At 48.9% G+C, this 20,495-nt stretch overlaps 1 protein-coding gene across 4 annotated transcripts in view; it reads right to left on the bottom strand.

Moving 5' to 3' along the window:
- ADGRL1 (adhesion G protein-coupled receptor L1) overlaps nucleotides 1-20,495 on the bottom strand; it is a 979,436-nt gene that overhangs the window by 38,206 nt on the left and 920,735 nt on the right. For 3 of the 4 annotated variants that reach the window (XM_069603973.1, XM_069603976.1, XM_069603974.1), the window contains exons 17-22: nucleotides 19,344-19,435; nucleotides 11,888-12,056; nucleotides 9,479-9,607; nucleotides 8,487-8,583; nucleotides 4,548-4,676; nucleotides 3,666-3,683 (exon numbers count right to left, since the gene is read on the bottom strand). In XM_069603973.1, coding sequence (XP_069460074.1) covers nucleotides 3,666-3,683; nucleotides 4,548-4,676; nucleotides 8,487-8,583; nucleotides 9,479-9,607; nucleotides 11,888-12,056; nucleotides 19,344-19,435 — 634 coding nt within the window. Of the gene's footprint in view, nucleotides 1-3,634; nucleotides 3,684-4,547; nucleotides 4,677-8,486; nucleotides 8,584-9,478; nucleotides 9,608-11,887; nucleotides 12,057-19,343; nucleotides 19,436-20,495 lie in introns of all 4 variants that reach the window. The other variant, XM_069603977.1, reaches the window with a different exon arrangement.

Raw genomic sequence — 20,495 nt, 5'->3', positions numbered from 1 at the left:
ATATATTCCCCTTCTAGCCCTTTCCTGATATTTTCCCTTCTAGCCCCTTCCTGATATATTCCCCGTCTAGCCCTTTCCTGATATATTCCCAACTAGCCCCTTCCTGATATAGTCCCTTCTTGCCCCTTCCTGATCTATTCCCCATCTAGCCCCTTCTAGATCTATTCCCCTTCTAGCCCTTTCCTGATATATTTCTCTCATAGACACTTCCTGATAAATTCCCCCTCTAGCCCCTTCCAGATATATTCCCCTGCTAGCCCCTTCTTGATCTATTCCCCTTCTAGCCCCTAACTGGTCTATTCACCTTCTAGCCCCTTCCTGATATATTCCCCTTCTAGCCCCTCCCTGATATATTCCCCTTCGAGACCCTTCCAGATATATTCCCCTTCTAACCCCTTCCTGATATATTTCCCTTCTAGCCCCTTCTTGATATTCTCCTTCTAGCTCCTTCCTAATATATTCCGCTTCTATCCCCTTCCTGATATATTCCCCTTCTAGCCCCCTCCTGATATATTCCCCTTCTAGCCCCTTCCTCATCTATACCCCTTCTAGCCCATTCCTGGTATATTCCCCTTCTAGCCCCTTCCTGATCTATTCCCCTTCTAGCCCTTGCCTGATATATTCCCATGTAGCTCCTTCCTGATATAGTCCCTTCTAGCCCATTCCTGATCTATTCCCCTTCTAGCCCCTTCTTGATCTATTCCCCTTCTAGACCCTTCCTGATATATTCCCCTTCTAGCCCCTCCCTGATGTAGTCCCCTTCTGCCTCTTCCAGATATATTCCCCTTCTATCCCCTTCTTGATCTATTCCCCTTCTAGCCCCTACCTGATCTATTCCCCTTCTTGCCCCTTCCTGACATATTCCCCTTTTAGCCCCTCCCTGATATATTCCCCTTCTAGCCCCTTCCAGATATATTCCCCTTCTAGCCCCTCCCTGATATATTTCCCTTCTAGACCCTTCCTGATATTCCCCTTCTAGCTCATTCCTGATATATTCCCCTTCTAGCTCATTCCTGATATATTCCCCTTCTAGCCCCTTCCTGATATATTCCACTTCTAGCCCTGCCTGATATATGCCCCTTCCTGATATATTCCCCCCTATAGCACCCAACGGATGTATTCACATGGTTCACATTGCCATGATATATTCCCCCACTAACACCTATCTGATACTTTCCCATGCTAATACCTCTGATGCATTTCACTTCTAACACCTCTTTAATACATTCCACTTCTAACATCGCTCTGATGTGTCCCTTCCTGTGCCTCTCTTATACATTCATTTGCTAGTACCTCTCTGGCGCATTTCCCTGCTTGCATCTCTCTGATATATCCATTTTCTAGCACCTCTTTGGTACATTACACTTCTAGCCACTCCCTGATATATTCCCCTTCTAGCCCCTCCCTGATATATTCCTCTTCTAGCCCCTTCCTGATATATTTCCCTTCTACCCCTTCCTGATATATTCCCCTTCTAGCCCCCTCCTGATATATTCCCCCTTTGCTCCTCCCCGATATATTCCCCTTCTATCCTCTTCCTGATATATACACCTTCTAGGCCCTTCCTGATATATTCCCCCTATAGCACCCAACGGATGTATTCACATGGTTCACATTGCCATGATATATTCCCCCACTAACACCTATCTGATAATTTCCCATTCTAACACCTCTGTAATACACCCCACTTCTAACATCGCTCTGATGTGTCCCTTCCTGTGCCACTCTTATACATTCATTTGCTAATACCTCTCTGGTGCATTTCCCTGCTTGCACCTCTCTGATTTATTCATTTGCTAATACCTCTCTGGTGCATTTCCCTGCTTGCACCTCTCTGATATATTCATTTGCTAATACCTCTCTGGTGCATTTCCCTGCTTGCACCTCTCTGATATATTCATTTGCTAATATCTCTCTGGGGCATTTCCCTGCTTGCACCTCTCTGATATATTCATTTGCTAATATCTCTCTGGGGCATTTCCCTGCTTGCACCTCTCTGATATATTCATTTGCTAATATCTCTCTGGTGCATTTCCCTGCTTGCATCTCTCTGATATATTCATTTTCTAGCACCTCTCTGGTACATTACCCTTGTAGCCACTCCCTGATATATTCCCCTTCTAGCCCCTTCCTGATACATAACCATTGTAGCCCATTCCTTATATATTCCCCTTCTAGCCCCTTCCTGATATATTCCCCTTCTAGAAGTGGCGTCACTAGGGGGGGCTGAGGGGGCAGGCCCCCCCTGTGAAACCCTGTGCCCCCCTACCTAAGACGAGCAGTGACCATGTTCTCCCCCTACTTTTGTCTGTGCCCCCCTACTTTTGTCTTTGGCCCCCTCTGTGCCCCACCTAAATTTGATTCCTGGCGACGCCACTGCCTTCTAGCCCTTCCTGATATAGTCCCCCTAAAGCACCCATTGGATGTATTCACATGGTAACATGTCCGTGATATATTCCCCCGCTAACACCTATCTAATAATTTCCCATGCCCTAACCTTTGATGCTTTACACTTCTAATAGGGCTCTGATTTTTTCCTTCCTGTGGCACTCTGATACATTCATTTGCTAGTCCCTCTCTGGTGCATTTCCCTGCTTGCACCTCTCTGATACATTCATTTGCTAGTCCCTCTCTGGTGCATTTCCCTGCTTGCACCTCTCTGATACATTCATTTGTTAATACCTCTTGGTGCATTTCCGTGCCTCTCATATATATTCATTTGATAATACCTCTCTGGTACATTTCCCTTCTAGCACGTCTCTGATATATTAATTTGCTAGCTCCCCTCTGATGCTGGACCTTCCCTGATATTTTCTCAGGATCGCTTTCAGGCCCTTTATTCAATCACCTTCAGGTAACTATTAGCCCTCCCCCCCTTCCCCCTATTTTACCAAGTTTTATAATCCATAAGTACCTGGTGCTATACCTCTTTAGTAAGAGGCAGCATAACGCATTACTACCCGGACCCACAGGCCATTATAACCAGGCCTCGTGGTTAGCTGGCACCCAATCCGTGTTCTGCTAGGACAAGGCTACGCGACTTCCGGGAAGATACTGTCTTAGCAGACACCAAACCTCACTCAATACCAGACCTCATTCTAAGCTACTACTAGGCCCATATGCACTGCCACCTGAGCTCCCACCCCACTACCATCAGACTGACTCCAAACCTTCCAACGACCAATATGCTACCGCCAGGCAGTGAACCCCATCTGTAACACGCTCAATTGCGTAATGCAGAACCCCTCCCCTATTAGCACGAGTCCTAATACTCCCAGTACCCACACCCCATATCCTATGACTCACAATGCTCGGTGGTACGAGATGGCAGGACTACACAGGTTTTAAGCTTTCCATTGGCCAATGCTTCTGGAAAGTTCCCGCGATGATCCCCTCAAGGTGGCGAGAGCACCGGGGTTGTACCATTCTCCACTCAGTCCCTGCCAATAACCAACCCCAGCAGGGTTCCTCGCAGAGAGAGGTTGCGCCCTTATTGTATCTAGCTCTAGTCAATGAGTTCCACTTTTCTCTCCCTGCAACTGTTTCAAAGGCTTCTCCACTTGGCTTGTGTGTGTCTACCCCCTCGCCCCCTCCCAACCCCAGCCTGTCCAACTAGCAAGGAAGGGAACATTACTGCGCAATGGAACTGCAAAGGAGGGACGTACTGGACTCTCGGAAGCTCCCTGCCGCAGGTCCGGTGGTGAGGAGAGGGGAGAGAAACAGAGGGAGAAAAGAAAGATAAGAGGTTAGCGTGAGCCTGGAGAACCACAACACGACCGGAGAAGACAGAGGCCACCTGTCCTTTCATTAGGGCACAGGCACCACTCTCTATATCTCAGAACAGACACCATCCTCATCCGTTCCCCACAGGCCACTCCCATTAGCACATCTTCCCAAGCACCTTCTCGCCCAAGAGTGACAGACAAATGTGACTGGACAATGCCCCACTGCACGCTAAGTGCCCACCTATTCCATTGGCCAATGAGCCTTCACAGAAGCTTCTCCAGGAAGATTGGCCCTTTACCCCATCTGGTTACAGATGGTTGACTGCTCTTTGATGTGATATGATAGGTTATTTATAACGCGCTTAATACCCAGAGGTTTCTAAGCACGGACCCGGGGATCAAACCTGTGTTGCTCCGCGTCGTCTTGCTTCCAGAGCATGTTGCCCCTGAGCTATCTTCTGGAGACATTGTGATCTGTTTTCTTGTAGGTGCTCCCCCTTGTGTATATGGTATGCCTGTTAGATGTGCATCTTACTCTCCTATTCGCTGTCTCTGGACACACACACATACACACACACACACACACACACGCACACACATAGAGACACCTCTGTGGAATGCACAGGTACACGACCCCTCCCTCTGCCCAGGTAACACAGGCAAGATTTCTGAAAGATGGCGATTAACCTTAGGTACGGTTCCCTTTTGTGAGAGTGGGTGGCAGGAGGGCGGGCATGCCTAGGGGCAGTGGATGAGGTAGGTGGTCTTCTTTGGTTCGGGGGTGCGCTGGCAGTGTCCACAAGGCCAGACAGGATTCTGTACCTGGGGAGTTGAAGACTGGCGGCGAGGAGGGGTTGAATCCCACAGACTCGGCGATCAGAGTGTTGTAGGGGCTGGTCCCGCTGCGCGTCTGCAACACTGGGTTGGTCAGGAGATGGTTACCCATAGTTCCTAGAGGGGAGGAGAGACAGCAGATGAGGGCTCGAGTTTTGCACGTTCCCTGCTGGTCACACAATATTATGCAGCTGGCAAGGCACAGTGAGGAGTAGCAAACAGTGATCCGGAGTGGGGGAGGCTCAGTCACAGCTGGGCAAACATGGGCACCAAGAGAAAGGGCACTGTGGGAGCCCTTGAATGAGTTCAGCTAGGTAACATGGACAACGCTGTTTCCATGACATTCAACTGGTACCAAGTGCAAGCCAGGGATGCCAATGCTGTAGAGCCATGAACTGGTCTCCAGAAGGGTAGAAGCCCTCCAGAAGCCCCTACTACCCCCCCAACCCCTTTCCAACGTTGTGGTCTGTGTGGAGGAAGAAGCGAACTCTGGCTCATTTGAGCAAATGCAATATGTATTATAGTGCCAACTTGGCATGTTATACAGTAGCGCAATACTGTTGGTGGGGAGAGAGGGATTTCTATTCGGCCGGCAGGTATTGTTGAACGTGCCACATTCTTTGAGTTTTGTGGAACTGGAGAATGGTGGGGGCAATTTAAGCCTCTGTCGGGATTAAGGGCCAGATGGTCGGGGCATGGAAACAGAAGCACTGCTTGCGAGTCTTCTCTTTATGGGCAAGCACACACTTCAACTTTTGACCGTTTTGCTGCGTGAAGTACGAGAGCCTCCAGAGGTGTGGAATTTAGCCACCAAGCATACTGGTGTTCCATTTGAGACGGCTTTGTAGGTGATAACGGCATATTTTTAATATGATCTTGGGGCGTAAGGGGAGCCAGTGGAGGGTGTATAGTGTTATGGAGATGGGGTGGCATTTGCGGCACCCATTATACGGCGGGCCACAGAAGGGTGGGCTGCTTTGAGGGGGCGCCAGGTGTGCGACTGAAAGTCCAGTAATGTTGGTGCTCCTCTGTCAATATGTGAGATCACGAGCGCGTGGCCTACTGTGTAGAAGTCATGTGGAGGGGGGGAAGGGTTTCATTTTGTGAAGTCTGGAGCTCTGTAGCCACATGTGTGCGCCTTTTAGCCATGTGCTTTTAGAAGGAAAGACTGCTTCAACAATGAAGTGTAAAGATTTGGCCGAGCTTGACAGTTGAGGGGTGAATCCTTCCAGGCACATGGTGTCCAGACATTGTTGCACATGTTGTTTGGTGGGGGTGGGTGGTCTTCTTGGGGTTCAGATTGGATGGTAGTCAGGCATTTGCAAAGGCAAGCAATATCTTAGGGCACAATGACCTTAAGGAACAGCTGAGAGTAGACAGTGTACGGATGGATGACATTTCTGGCGTCACTTAGCAGAGTTCCCAAGGGTGCCGTGTATAGACTGTAGGTGACTGGCAAAGAGGATGGGACCTTGGGGGACCCTACACGTGACTGTGACTCAGTTGGATCTGAATGCGCCCTTCTGTATGGCCTGGTGTCTGATGGATAGGTGGGACACAAACAATGTTAGGATGATTCTAGAGAAGCTCATCCTTTTGGCTAGGCTGGTGAGGAATGATCAGTGGTCAACTCTGTTGACGGCAGACAAGAGGTCTAAGAGTCCGAGGGGGCACAAGTGCCCTGTGTCAGTGATTCGCAGCACATCATCCACCCACCACTTGGATGATTGCAGTCTCAGATCTCCATTTGGGGCAGGAGACGGACTGGTAATCGTGGAGGAGGCAAGGCCAATCGATTTTGGCAAGTAGTTGGGTCGCAATAAACTTCTTGATTGGAGCCGTTTAACTCTCAGAACTCTACTTAGTCAAGTGTAACCCTCTCATGACGACACCAAACTGCTGGTCTGGACATATTGCTCGGCAAGTAATGCTACAGTATTACACATTTAGTCAACAGTACAGGTGGTGTTAAGTGACGAGGGTGGATGGAAACATGCTTAAAGAAGGGTGTTAGTAGGGGTCAGTAGGGGTCAGGAACACACCTTCCATGTTCATTACCATGTACAATGACCCCTGTGGAGCCAAGCATTATCCGTGTGCCATTGACCCTACTCTTCAAGGCAGTACGAGTAAGGTACCCCCCTTCCACCCCCCCTTAATCCAGAAAATTCAGAATTCTCAATGAGCCAGTTTATTTATCTCTTCTCCCCTTTGGCTGTGCTTGTCCCCAAAGTCAGGGGATCAAAGGAGCGCATTTAAAATCATAAGGAGAGAATTTAGTCCAATCGTGTTTTGCAGGAAGATGATAGAGGCCTTCAAGTAATGATTTGTGCAGGTTAAAGGTATTTGTGGCAGGGTTATGGAGCAGTCTTTGCATTCATCCTATTGGTGGATCAGCCCCTCAGGACAGTGTTGGACTTTATATCATTTAACAATGCAGTGGGTTCATGGAAAATGAAAAGATCTGGCGGAGGCATGGAATGGGGCGATAAGAGGCCGATATGGGTTAGTGCTGCTTTGCCATGGGTCGGTAAGCCAATAGTGCAGAGCATTGAAGCTGCAGAAGAGGGGCCAAAAGTGGACATCGAGTGGTTGGAAGCGGGGGAAAATATTGCTGTCGGAATGATGAGTGTCTTCTGAGCTCTGTTGATAGGCGAGTCCTCGGGAAAAGGCTGGTGAAAGGATTTTTGAATGTTTGGATCAGACCTACTGTCATAGATAGGGTGTTAAGAGGTTGGTGGGCAGAAGTGAGAGACTGGCAAGGTGTGCTCCTGGGAGGTTTGCCGCATGGACTGGGCCGGCTGTAAAGTTCTGGCAGTTGTTGATTGGCCACAGTCTCCCAAACTGCTTGCTCTCTAGCGCCTAGATGTCTTTTGGCCTTAGATCACGCTTAATACATTTTATACCATACCATACCATACTATATAACTGTTGAGCTGTTAGGGTCCCCGGGATAAGCAGTCCAATGCTAAGGGAAGCCAATTGGTTTGTTAGCTGGTGAGGTTTAGCAAGTGTGGAAACAGTAGGGCAGCGTGATGACATCAGGTGTTGGTGGTCAGAAAGAGCTCAGTGATAGACTAGAGAAGACCATCTAGTGATTGAAGGGGTTTTGAGGTAGGATGTAAATATCTGAGCACAGATCGCTAGACACCCTACAGTCAAATGGATATTGAAGGTCCAGCCATTCCAGATGCCATGAGCCCATTGAGAGCATTTTTAAATAAGGGCTCCTGTTGAGGGCAAACATCTCACAGAGTACATTCTAAAGAAATATAAAAAAGCACTGCTTCTTTGAACATTCAATCAATTATAAAGCCTTTTCTCTTATATTGTCCCAATGTTTTCACTGTACCCCCCAGCATGCTCTACCCCACTACAAACTTATATTAAGTGTCCTTCTTAAGATGGGGTACATCTGTGAGAAAGTCTAGGTGCTCTGGAGATTTGGCAGAGGTTTCGGTATTCCACCCTCCCCTCTTTTTGAAATGCTTCTATCTGGGGAAGCTTATTGAGGGCCCACACCAAGACCAACTTCATTATTTTGATGTTTTTTTTAAACGAATATTTTTTTATGAAAAAACTCATCGGAAATTGATTTATTTGTATTTTTGGGGGGTTCCCCACCCAACTCCCCCAACCCCTATCGTTTTTTAACTATTCCCGACCACCCCAGCCTGTATATATACTTTCCCAACCTCCCCTATATATTTCGATTAGTTTTTTCGTTAACAAATACTCGTAAAAAAAACCATCGAAATAACGACTGTCGATGAAAGGACTTTGTACCGTTTACCCTTCCTCTACACTGACCTCCAGAATGTGTCAAAGGCCCTAGACACTTTTGCTTCAATCTGTGGGGTTTGAGGAACAGGGTTAGGAAGGAAGAGCTAGCTGGAGCCGGTAGGAAAAATAGAAGGGGACACTCACCACGGTTCAGTGTTGGCGTGCTGGTGATATCACCGGCCATGAAAGAGGATTCAGTCTGCTTCCGTACGGTGTCGTTCCACATTCGTCTGATTCGACTCTGAAAGCAGATAACATGAGAGATATGGGAGGAATTGGAGCACTTTAACTCTCAGAAGTCTGCTTAGTCAAGTGAAACCCTCTCATGACGACACCAAGCTGCTGGACTCGACATCTTGCTCGGCAAGTAATGCGACACCGTAAAACATTTAGCCAGTGCACGTCGGCCTATCGCCTTATCTCCCAGTATAATATTCACCGCTCTCGCTAATGGAACTCCTAAGCAGGTCTCTAGGAATGAATACTCTGTGGGCAGGTGTCTCATTTCACTGTCTCAGATCAGCACATGGGAGGAGGTCCCTATTTTTGTCGCGACTGCACCGAGTGTACAAAGTTGGGCCTCTTCACTACTGAGATCTGCCCGGAGGCTAGACATCATGGCTGTTTTCTGTTACAAGCTCCCTTATTGGTTCTTCATGGGTATATGGGATGCAGGCCACTGAGGTTCATCCATAGAGTAATGTGCCCAGATACGCGTGCCATCTACAAAGCAAAGGTATAGTAATTGAGCCCAGGGATAAGTGATATCAGACAAAAAGGGTGAAATCCTGGTGTAACTACCACCTAGCCAAGCAGAGAATATGGTGTCTGGCTCTCATAACTCTCCCAATGAGGTCATGGGGTGCTTAAAATGTGGCAGCCTCGACCGCAACCCGACCGGCTGGTCCAATTCTCATCACTAGACTACATCCTCCTCCCACAGGGAGCGAAGGGCCTAGCATGAAGCATTTTCTGACAAATACAGAACTCAGAACACAGAAACCAAGGCCATAGCCAGCAATGCAGGACTGAAGGGCACCCCCTACCTGGAGGGCTGAGGCCGGGGTATGCACCACCGCCATTCACTGTCCCAGGTTGCATGCTGGGCTATGTCCCGGCTGGTCCTTGGCACCTACCTGCGTTCCTGTGTAGTAGCGATTGTTGCTCCTCATGGCAGATGTTTTGAGGGATCCGTGGGCTCCTCCGGGCGGGTTGCGCACACAGCAGTAGGAGTGGCGCAGGCACTTGCTGTACTCCTTATGCACCTAGGAGAGAAGCATTGAACTTCATCAGCGAGGGAACGGCAGAGGTGAAGAAGTCAGCCAACGGCGAAGCTGCCGGCTGCCAAAGTACCATGGCAATCGCTTTGCACCGGGACGTGCCGCCGGCCACTCTCCTGTTTACATTTGGACTTTTCCGCCCACTACAAACATACACGAGCCCGATCCTTGCAGAACCCTCTACCTCCTCTGCATAACCGCTACAGTGAACAAGTACAGCTCCTGAGACTGTTGATTAACATGGCAAGGTTCCTAATTGTTCCTATTCTCTGTGCAGCCTGGCGTTGGGAGCCTGGTGGCTGCTTACATTCTGGGCAGAGATGAGCTGAGTGTTTTACCATCTTGCCTCCAGCACTTCTCCCCCCACTCCCAACCTACCTAAGTGCATGGAATGACTGCTTTGTCGAGTTCTCGGAAATGCTGCCAAGGGGGGAGAGTGCTTGCCAAGAACTCCTAATTGTTCGCAGGTGCTGCTTAAGCAGCTGAAACCACCCTTGCCTTCTGTGCTTTGGCTTGGGGGTCGGTGGGGAGAGCGGAGTTGATCAACCTCACTAGAATGCAACCACAGTCATTTGCATGGCTGAGATACATACAAAAGTGGCCCAACATGCCACCTGCAGCAGGTCTTCTGCATGGCACGCGCAGAATGAAGGGTTCCACCATGCACAAGTCAACACCAACTGCAGGACCACATTTACTTCACCCAATAATAAAGCTTGGTATTTGAAAGAGACAGAAACCCAAGAAGCTGCAGAAACCCAAGAAGCTGCAAGAGACAGAAGAGAAAGAAGTCACAATCACCCACAGCAAGGAAGTACAGACGCTGCAAGAGACAGAAGAGATAGAACTCACAATCACCCACAGCAAAGAAGTACAGAAGCTGCAAGAGACAGAAGAGAGAACTCACAATCACCCACATCAAGGAAGTACAGAAGCTGCAAGAGACAGAAGAGATAGAACGCACAATCATCCACAGCAAGGAAGTACAGAAGCTCCAAGAGACAGAAGAGATACAACTCGCATTCACCCACAGTAAAGAAGTACAGAAGCTGCAAGAGACAGAAGAGATACAACTGACAATCACTCACAACAAAGAGGTACAGAAGCTGCAAGAGAAAGAAGAGATAGAAGTCAACAAACACCCACACAAAGAATTACAGAAGCTGCAAGAGACAGAAGAGATAGAACTCACAATCATCCACAGCAAAGAAGTACAGAAGCGGCAAGAGACAGAAGCGATAGAACTCACAATCACCCACAGCAAAGAATTACAAAAGCTACAAGAGACCGATCTTGCAATCACCCCTGCCAGCAGAGTATGCAACCTGGAAGAGCGAAAACCAACAATCACAAACAACACTGAAGCAAGGAAGATGACACCTACTGAATACTCAAGCACATTCCAAACTGAGCATGGGAGCTGGATAAAACAGTGCACAGAATCACAACCAAGCATGGGAGCAAACTAGAGACAGAATTTGCAATCACACCCAACATCAATACATGGGAGCTGGAAGAGACAACACGCCAAACAACGTCTGTCACCAAAAAAAAAGCAACGGCAAAAGAAAAGAAATCAGAATCCCGCCCATATCTGAGCATGGTACCTAGAGAGACCGAACTTAACAATCACATTTAACACTGCAGCTTAGAAGTTACAAGGTACAGAACAGACAATCTGCAGTAATAGGCAGCAGCTATCAATTTCACCAGTGCTCCAGTGATATTGGACTGAAACTGAATCTTGCAATCACAGCAGTGCCAAGACGTGGGCACCCCAGCACTCATAAGGGCATAACATCAGAAATACAGGTTGGGTTGCCCTCCCTTGCAGGGGTCCAGGAGGAATCGGGCGACACCTGTATCCCCCAACCTCTGCCCATTTTAGGAATGGATTGGCTGCCTCACTACAACAGTTCAGCCCTATCCCTCCTCCATGATTCTGCGGGATCCATGCCAAGAACCAGAGCACCAGCGGATGGTGGCATGATATGGTGTGCACGTGAGCTGCTTTGCTCACCACTGTACGGCCAAAGGGTGGATTGCGGGAGCAAGGCTCTGGCTTGGCTGGTAGGGCAGGTTAGTCCTTGGGAGATGTGTGGAGATGTGTGGAACTGGCCAGCGGCAGATTGTGCTACTTGGGCATGGAGAGTTGAGTAGGCCTGTCACAGCCTTTGTTGGGATGACACAGTTGGCCCTGGACGTGCACCTGGTTGCAATGTAATAGATGATTGTGGTTTGTAGGGCTAGTAGCAGAAAAATCACCTTCTTTTGTAGAGCACAATGGAAGACAAAGATGAACATTCCCTGGAAGGCATTGAAGGTTGCAAACAAGTACGCATTGACGAGGGACTCCTTATTAACGAAGAGCAGACCAAAAGCCCAGGTGAGCCCGAGCAGGAACAGGAGCGCAATAGCTCCAAGCGCCCAGGACCTGCAATACAAACAGAGAGAAATAGAAAGTATTTGAGAAACACAGTGATGACTGTAGGAGTAGGGGGGAAGAGAGGAGTAGAGAAAGAGACAAAGATGGGCACGGACTAAGAGGGAACGGGCATACCCAAATTATAGGGATGAGTGATGGACAAGCAGGCCAAGACAGAGGGGCAAAAAAGATGGTGGGAGAGAAGAAATAAAGACAGAAGAAAAAAGAAGGGGAGAGATAGGAAAGAGGTTACAACTCCAGTTCTCGAGGGCCAGATCCATGTCAGGTTTTCAAGATTACCCTCATTAATATTCATGAAATAAATTTGCATACAGTGATTCTAAAATGTATGCAATTTCTTCTCATGAATATTAATGAGGTATATTCTGAAAACCAGTCAGGATCCTGGCCTTCGAGGCCCTGAGTTGGACAACCCTTGTATAGAGGGATAGATGGACATAGAAAGAAAGTAGAGGCTGAGCTAGAGGCAGAGGGTGCTAGGGAGAGGAAGAGAAGAAGCGATAAAGAAAGAAGACCCCACTTGCAAGCTAGGGTGCGGGAGAGAGAGCAAAAGAGTGAGAGGGACAGAGCTTGAGAGAGACGGTGATGACTGCCGGAGTAGGAGGGAAGAGAGTGGTAGGGAAAGAGACAAGGATGGGCACGGAGCAAGAGGCGACGGGAATATGCAAAATATAGGGATGACGGATTGACAAGGAGGCAAAGCGAGGGGTAAAGAAAGATAGGGAAAGAAAAAAGGAGAAATGGGCAGGGAGCGAGAAAGAAATAAAGGAAGAAGGGGAGAGAGGTGAGAAGGTCGTAGAAAGAGAGGGAGAGAGAAATAAGGGTGGAGAGATGTCAGAGGGATGTAGAAAGAGAGGAATGGAGACAGAGAGAGAGGTAGGAGAGAGAGAGAGCGAGAGAGACAGAGCGAGAGTGAGAGAAGCAGACAGAGAGATAATGTGATATGGGACGGATCAATCAAGAGGAGGATATGTTTTTATAACACCCCTCCCCCACACCCTATATCACTTTCTTTAAAGACAGTCAAGTATTTGTATTATGTATTTATCAGTCAAAAGGGGAGCATTTCTTTGAGAAATACTTTGTACGTAAGACAGCAACAGTATTTACTTCCTGTATAAAAGCCCATCAATAAATAAATAATTAAACAGTGATCCGTGCAATCCCTTCCTTGGTCGGGTTTGTTACCAAAAGAGGGGGTGGCTGGTTAGCAATAAGTTGGCCCAGTGGGTGTAGGGAAAATATTCATGGGGGCATTGCATTGGGACTATCTGGAAAGGGGCAAATACAAGCAGACATGGCCACAATACCCAGAAACGAAGTAAAATACATCTGCAGTGTAACCATCATGCACAGAAAAAGGGAAGGATGGCAGGGGCCATGAAATGGGAAATGGCATTGGGCCCTTCAAAGGAGGGGGGGCAGAGTTTAAGGGACGTTTTGAATGGTGAGGGAGGTGAGCTCTCCGATGATGGAGGGCTAGAAGTGAGAACGAACAGGCCTGTGCAAGACAGGTGTCCCAAATGGAGTGACCAAGATGGGGGCCAGGGGGAATAGCAGATGAAAAGGGTCACTAGGTGGAACAAGGTGGGATGCAAGACTGTTGATGGATATAAAAACGAGTAGCGGCAATTGGCATCAGTGTTGCAGGTCTAGCCATCCAGTGTGATGGCGATGAGCCGAGGGTGGGGGGGCGTCAGAGGGGACATGATGCCTAAATGTTAGTTGGGGGCAGTCAAGCAGCATTCGCCGCGTAGGTGACCAACTGGTGAACTATGTGGTCCCTAGCAAAGAGAACTCGCAGGTTGTACGTGATAGGGGGTGGCGTGGGGTGGTTGGGGGTAATGGACATGGCGGTTGGGAGAACGGGTGCCACATTATGGGCATTAAGGCAGGGAGGAAGGCCTCGTCAGTCCTCGCCAGCTTCAGCGTAAGGCATTGAAAGGCTGTGCAGTGCAGGATGGCTAAAGGGCAGTTGCAGGTGAGGTCCGGAGTCAAGGTGGGGAAGGAGGCGATGATTTGGGTGTGTTGTCTGGGATGGGGCAGCTCAAGGAGGAGATGGTCTTGCCAGGAGACGAGGTGTAGAGGGTGAAAACTAGGGGTCGTAGAAAGGAACTTTGGGGGACACTTGGGGTCGTCTGATTTCCATGAAATGGAGAAAGGTTGGCCAGAGACAGTCAGATATCTCAGCAAATGCGTGCTGACCTATGGAACATATATGCCACCTAAATTCACAGCTACGAATGCTGGCAGGGCCGACTCAGCCCTTCCTCCTTCCGAGGGTGAAACATGAAGCAGCATTAAGAGGGGCCATAATACCACCGATGACAGCGCTTCCAAGGTGAAGGAATGCGCTATCAAGTTCCATCCAATCATGTGCAATAATGCCATCTGATTCCCGGCCAGTGGCCAGTAAGAAGACCTTCCATCTCCGAACCCTGGACCCTGTGAGCATCACAGACCCTCACATTGTGCGAGAGTTTGCTGGTCCCTATTGTCAGCAAAAGTGCTTTGTCATTCAGTTAGAATGTTTGGGCCTGTATGCTCATCTAGGATATGCTCTTGCCAGATGAATACGCCGGGAGGCCCCCGAGATGACTGCCAGAGTGTGTTAGTGTGATGCAGGATCAGAGGCAGAAGAACACATTCACAAGACTTTTATTGCCTTTATAGGCTTTAAGGGATAAAAACCCGAAATAATGATTCATTTAGAAAAGGAATCAGGATGTCTCAAGGGCATGCTTGAGACTACTGATCTTCCCGAGGATCCCCCATCGAAAGGTCCCCAACAGTCTCACTTCCAGACTGCTTGCCACCTGTTATTCCCAGCCCCCTGCTTGTGTCTGGCCCTCCAAGTGGCATGTACTCCTCACCCCCCTGCCTGGGTACTTGCAGGCCTAGATATATTCACATTGCAGCATCAGGACCCTCTCCTGCATCTGCGATGAACGCCTTTCACCATACTCCTACCAGCAAGTATTTCTTCCCCCTAGCTTAGGATTTTTGTAAGGATCTGATATTAATCGGTTTCAGCCAAGTGTCATCTTTCTGGCTTGCGGGGCTTGGTGTACTCTCAGGCTTTGGACTCAGTTAGCTGTACCCTCTGGGATAATCAGTGCAGGAACCTGCCTGGGCTTTCCTGGTGACGGTCTTTGTGGCCAGAGTCTTTCTTCTCTTTCGAGTACTGTGTACTACTCTGGTCGCCCTATGCCAGGCACAATTGCAGAGGTGTCCCAACCGTCCATCTGTCGTGGGCACTTGGGATCCCAGTTCATTCGGCTGGGCCCCTTCTTGGTGTTTATCATCCCTGTTTCATCGCAGCCTAGCAGCCACTGCCTTTTTGCCTCTTACCTCGGATGCAGGGGGCTGCTTGCCTGGGATAGTGTTGTGGGTCACAACCAGGGGCGTTGCTAGGGGGGGCGGGGGCTGAGGGGGTTATAGCTCCTGATATTTTGGACGTAGCCCCGGATAGAATCTCAGGAGCTACAGCCAAAAGACTAGCTAGCCCCCAGTCCCAACAGTTCCGACATCAGCGTAGCCCCGGGTCTTTTCCAGACCTAGCAACTCCCCTGGTCACAACAATGCTGCAGAAAACAAACATCTCATGTCCTCTGTTTTTTACACCTCTGACCAGTCATTGGGGACCGGCTCACTTTCTCCCAGAGGGAACATGTTCTTCGTGGAACGCAGATTCCTCCGCTCCCTGTTTTTTTATTTATAGAAAAAAAATAATTTCTCCTTGGTGCTCGTCTAATGCGATTTCCCCTCTTCATCTTGGGAAACAGTCTCATCCTTCCTCACACTACAACACGCTTCTCTTCATTTCCTCCATTAACATTTTTCCTTACTACTTCCTCTTTCTACACCCTTGTCTTGTGTACTTAATCCCCCGCTACATTGTCCTTTGACTTCTCTTACTGGTTTCAATTTTGCAAACTATTCTACTTGAAAAATCTATTCTGTTTCCCTGTGATGTGGCCCCTATTGCCGTCCCTAGAATATTTTTGCTGACATGGACTAATGAGGCAAATCGAGTGGTGTATTTAGGGCCTGAGAGAATACCCAACCATATGCAGATAAGTCGCAGAGAAACTAACTCTCTCCTATTCCCTGGTGATGAAACAGAGAGAAGAAACTAGAGAAGAAACGTTTCTACTCCGTGCCTCACGCATAACTCCTCAGAATGCTCTTGTGCTACTGGCGCAGTGCTCCTGGTCTGCACACACGTATTGCGCCGCTGGATTCTGAGAATGTGCCCATTGCATTTCTAAGTGTTTATTCTTCCGAGATTAAGCGCTCATAATCTGTGTGCAAGCACTCCGAGAAGTCTGCACCTGCACAAAACCCAAATGAACTTGCTTAAATGCGTCTCCTTTTCGATCTGCAGTGGCCCATGTCTGACTGCCAAACTGCCGGCAAACTGCACGCACGCTCTGCACTTTAGCTGCGCAAAGCGCACCAGGGACAGCACTTTACACGCTTTCTTCAAAGGTAAAGCCGGCCTCCGAAAGGCTGCATCCATTGAACCTTTGCTCAGTTTAATGACAGGACTGCGTTCTGGGGCCAACACACTGAATGGAAGGACTGTGCGCTAAGGGCCCCACTCAGAGCCACCCAGGGCCAAAGTAAGTGCTATGTTCAAGCAGCTCCTTGGCCAGTGGTATTGATGGGCGGTGCCAACCACCGGACCAAAGAGGTTTTGCTTGTTGAGTGTTGCCAGTGCCAAGACCAATGACGAGCGCAGTGTGGAAAGCCAAGGGACTGACCTGGGGCCCCATGGCATGTACTGCCCTATGCTGCCAAGCCCTTCACCGATGTGAGGGTGTTTTGAGTCTTGCAACTTCCCCAGTACCAATGCTAGGCAGTGCTGTACAACGCTATCAAATGGACCGATGGCAGAGTAGTGCAGTGAACCTGGCATCTGCTTGAGAATGCATTGTTAGATAGTGCTGTGCACCCGTGGCCCCAGCACTGCGGGAGGCCCGCTCGCTTCCAAATTCGCCCCGATAAATGTACACTGCTCCCACCTTTCAAAGTCAGCAGCCACCAGAGGAGGGGAAGGAGAAAAGAGAACCAATACAGAGGAGCGGGGGAGGAAGAGAGCAGAATGCCTGCGATCTGGGGAGGCACGGAGTATATTGAGGTGCTGATGATATATGATATGATAGGTTATTTATAACGCACTTAATACCCAGAGGTTTCTAAGCGCGGCCCCGGGGATGGAACCTGTGTTGCTCTGCGTCGTCTTGCTTCCAAGACGAGCACATTGCCCCTGAGCTATCCTCCCGAGACTATAGAGCAGCTGAAGGAGGGTCGGGGGGGGGGCATGAACAGGTGCGTAGAGGAGCATAGATCGAGATGGCCTAAGGATTGTGGGGGAAGGAACAGCCACGGGGAGAAGCTAAGGGCGGGAAGAGCGGAGCAATGAACCGGCGCACCCGAATGGTGTGGGGAGAGTGCGTGTGCACGAAAGGGGCAAAAGGAGCACTAGGAAGGAGTTCCACAGGGTCCTCTTTCAGCCGGTGTCTCTAGTTCCTGAGGTTCGAATCTCTGGAGGCCTCTGCTTGGGAGAGAGAGGTATAGACTGGTGTTAGTTAGCTAGAGTTCCTTTATTCTTATGGGAAGGTCTCTGGTCTAGTAGAGCTGGGACAGAGTAAAGGCTGATCACACTATGCCCCTAACTCCCACTGCACCCCGGCGCAGCTATGCCTGCTGCCCCCCCTCAGATCCAGCGTCTCATTCTTCCCCCCTCCCTATAAGAACAAAAGAGCAGGTGGCATCCGTTTTGGTGTGACTGCAACTACACCATGGAACTCTCTCTCTGCAGCCTCTAAAAAGAAATGAAAAATCATACACAGCCTCTAAAAAGCTTGTAAACACGTGGTTATTTGACAAGTACGGGCAACTCTTGTATCAAATGTTTCTATTATTCCGGTCTACAGCTGTCTGTACCAAATGCCCAGGTAGCCCAGGGTCTGGGCATTACAAAAAAGGTTATAAAGAAATAAATATGCCTACCGGAGATCAAACTGGTCTCCCCAGGGAACTCCAGACGAAGGGTCTGATAGCTTGCCTGACCTTGCCTGACCTTGCCTGGGAGTGATGGGGCTTAAGAGAAAGGCAGTAAACGCCTTGCTCTTACCCACGGAGAATTTCAAGGTGTTGTGTAGGCAAAGTGGTAAACTAGAGCGGAAATACGGCTCTTAATCCTCATTCCCGCTCCGCCTGCCGAACAACCTTGCGTGTAAGGAAAGGATTCCATGGGAATCCTCTGACATTTCACACCTGGTAAAAGCAGGGGGATTCTATATAAATCCACTGTAAAGGCTATCTGCAAAGTCTGTGGCATTTACATTTTTTACAAAAACGGATCAGAAAGGAGTGTTCAAAACTGTTTTTACTCTTTCATTTTTCACTCTGTTTTGTGGAAATTGAAAATGTTATGCTGGGGTCCCAACAACACAAGCGTGCTAGCATGGACTGTCCCCTGTATGCAAAGGGAGGCCCTAGATGTCATTGAAGGATTCTTTGCGGCTCAAGGCTCTTAGCTATACAATGAAGGGAAGAGATACAGCCAACTGGTGGCAGAGGCTGGTCCCAACGTAAGAGCACAGTGGTTCCTGGGTGGATGCTCCTCTGACCGGGAGAATGGCGATAGGAGTTTCAGGAGTCTGATAGGAGAATCTGTTCAAGGATTGGCTGCTGGGTGCTGCATGTCAGCTTTGGATGAAAGACTTGATGTTGATGCGAGTTTCTCACATGTGAAATCTGTGGTGAAGGTCTTCTCTTGATGTGCTTTTGAGGTTGAAGCTTTTTTGCAGTGAACTATGCTTTGCTGTTTTCCGGCTTGAATTCTGACAGACAAGATGGCTGCCCCTGCCTGTCTGAGGGCCCCCAAGGATGGGGAAAATGTGGTTTCCATCATTAGTGGGCCTCCACTATCCTCAGGCCCCTTAACTTGGGTGGTGGTCATTTATGTTTTCAGAGGCTACGCGATGTCTCACCATCACCACTGCCGGTGTTAGTCTGATCTCTCCACAAAATGAACTAATAGTGAAAATGAGGCGCTGCACACCCACTAGTGCCGTTTAGGCGGACAACCAGGTGACCACACAGAGCAACAGAGGTTCGATTCCTGGATCCGCGCATAGAAACCAAACTCGGGTATGGTATTAGGCGCGTTATAAAAAATAATAAATAAATTAAATACATAAAAACATCTTCAGTCGCGCGAGATGGCCACAGAAAAATACACACACAAAACACAGGACTTACTTGATGTTATCCAGGCGGCTGGAGTCGGGTTTCAGGACAGAGGTGTTCCGAATCATTTTATGGAGCGTGATCATCAAAAAGATCAGGTTAATCTGAGGGGAGAAGCAGAAACAGTGGCCCCTGAATCACATTTCTAGAGGGCTACCGACACAGAATCTGAGCAGAAAGGCATCCCAGCAATTTGACTGACTTGTAATTGACAACATCCTCCATAAAGCACAGGCTAGGAATGACATCATATCAGTAAATAGTCCCAGCCCTAGAACAGGTGGGCTGTTGACGAATAGGGGGTGTTGCCAAACCATGCTGTTACAAACCCATTAACACCAATGACTTAAAAACAAAAAGACTTTGTCCAGTGGAAGGCGTCGGAGTAGGTGGTACTCACATGTGCAATGTACATGCATGCATGGATGCAGAAATCAGGAGCAGCAGGCTACACTATGCAAGGAGACTGGTGCAGGAGGTCACTGGTATGTGCAGCACAGAGGGGATGAAAGGTGGAGTGCATTCAGGAAAAACTAATGAATTAAGTGAGATAAGACAACACACCTGATGACGCTTTGCCTGACCATGCCACTGGGGCAAAACATGCCATGATCACTCTTGGGCACCACAGACAGGGTGTTGGGAGTGTTGTTGGCATTCCAAATGATATCTAAAATGAGCGAACTGCGCCAGTCTCCTTCAGGGCACTGGCAAGGGTGAAATGATGCACACGATGAAGTGCGTGCCCTGGAGGAGACTGGCGCAAAACTGACCATGTGCCAGCATCCAGGAAGGCCCTACATTGGCTGCCAATGAGCAGGTTGCTGTGCGTTACGCCCAAGTGCCGATACCGGAAAAGCCCCAGTCATCCATCAGGAAGACTCGCCTGGCTTCTGGCTCCAGGGTGCTGCTTAGGTCAAATAAAGCTGGCCTCCTACAGGTACCAAGGTCTAGCATATCGCTGGTGGCACAGGGGTCTTTCAACGTCGCTCCAAGGTGTTGGAACGCCTTGCCGTCCGCTATAAGAGCATGTAGCTCGTTGTCTGTGTTAAAAAACATGGATCGAAAACTACTCTATTTCAATGATTTGTCTTTCCGAACTCTGCACATTAGCACTGACCTAAGCTTAGCTACTTGTTATCTGTCGTTTGTCTTGTCTAGCGC

Source organism: Ambystoma mexicanum, chromosome 3q (assembly GCF_040938575.1).
Source record: "Ambystoma mexicanum isolate Mex_15411 chromosome 3q, UKY_AmexF1_1, whole genome shotgun sequence".
NCBI lineage: Eukaryota > Metazoa > Chordata > Amphibia > Caudata > Ambystomatidae > Ambystoma > Ambystoma mexicanum.
The sequence above is the reverse complement of the archived record's forward strand: the minus strand, read 5'-3'. Positions and strand labels throughout refer to the sequence as shown.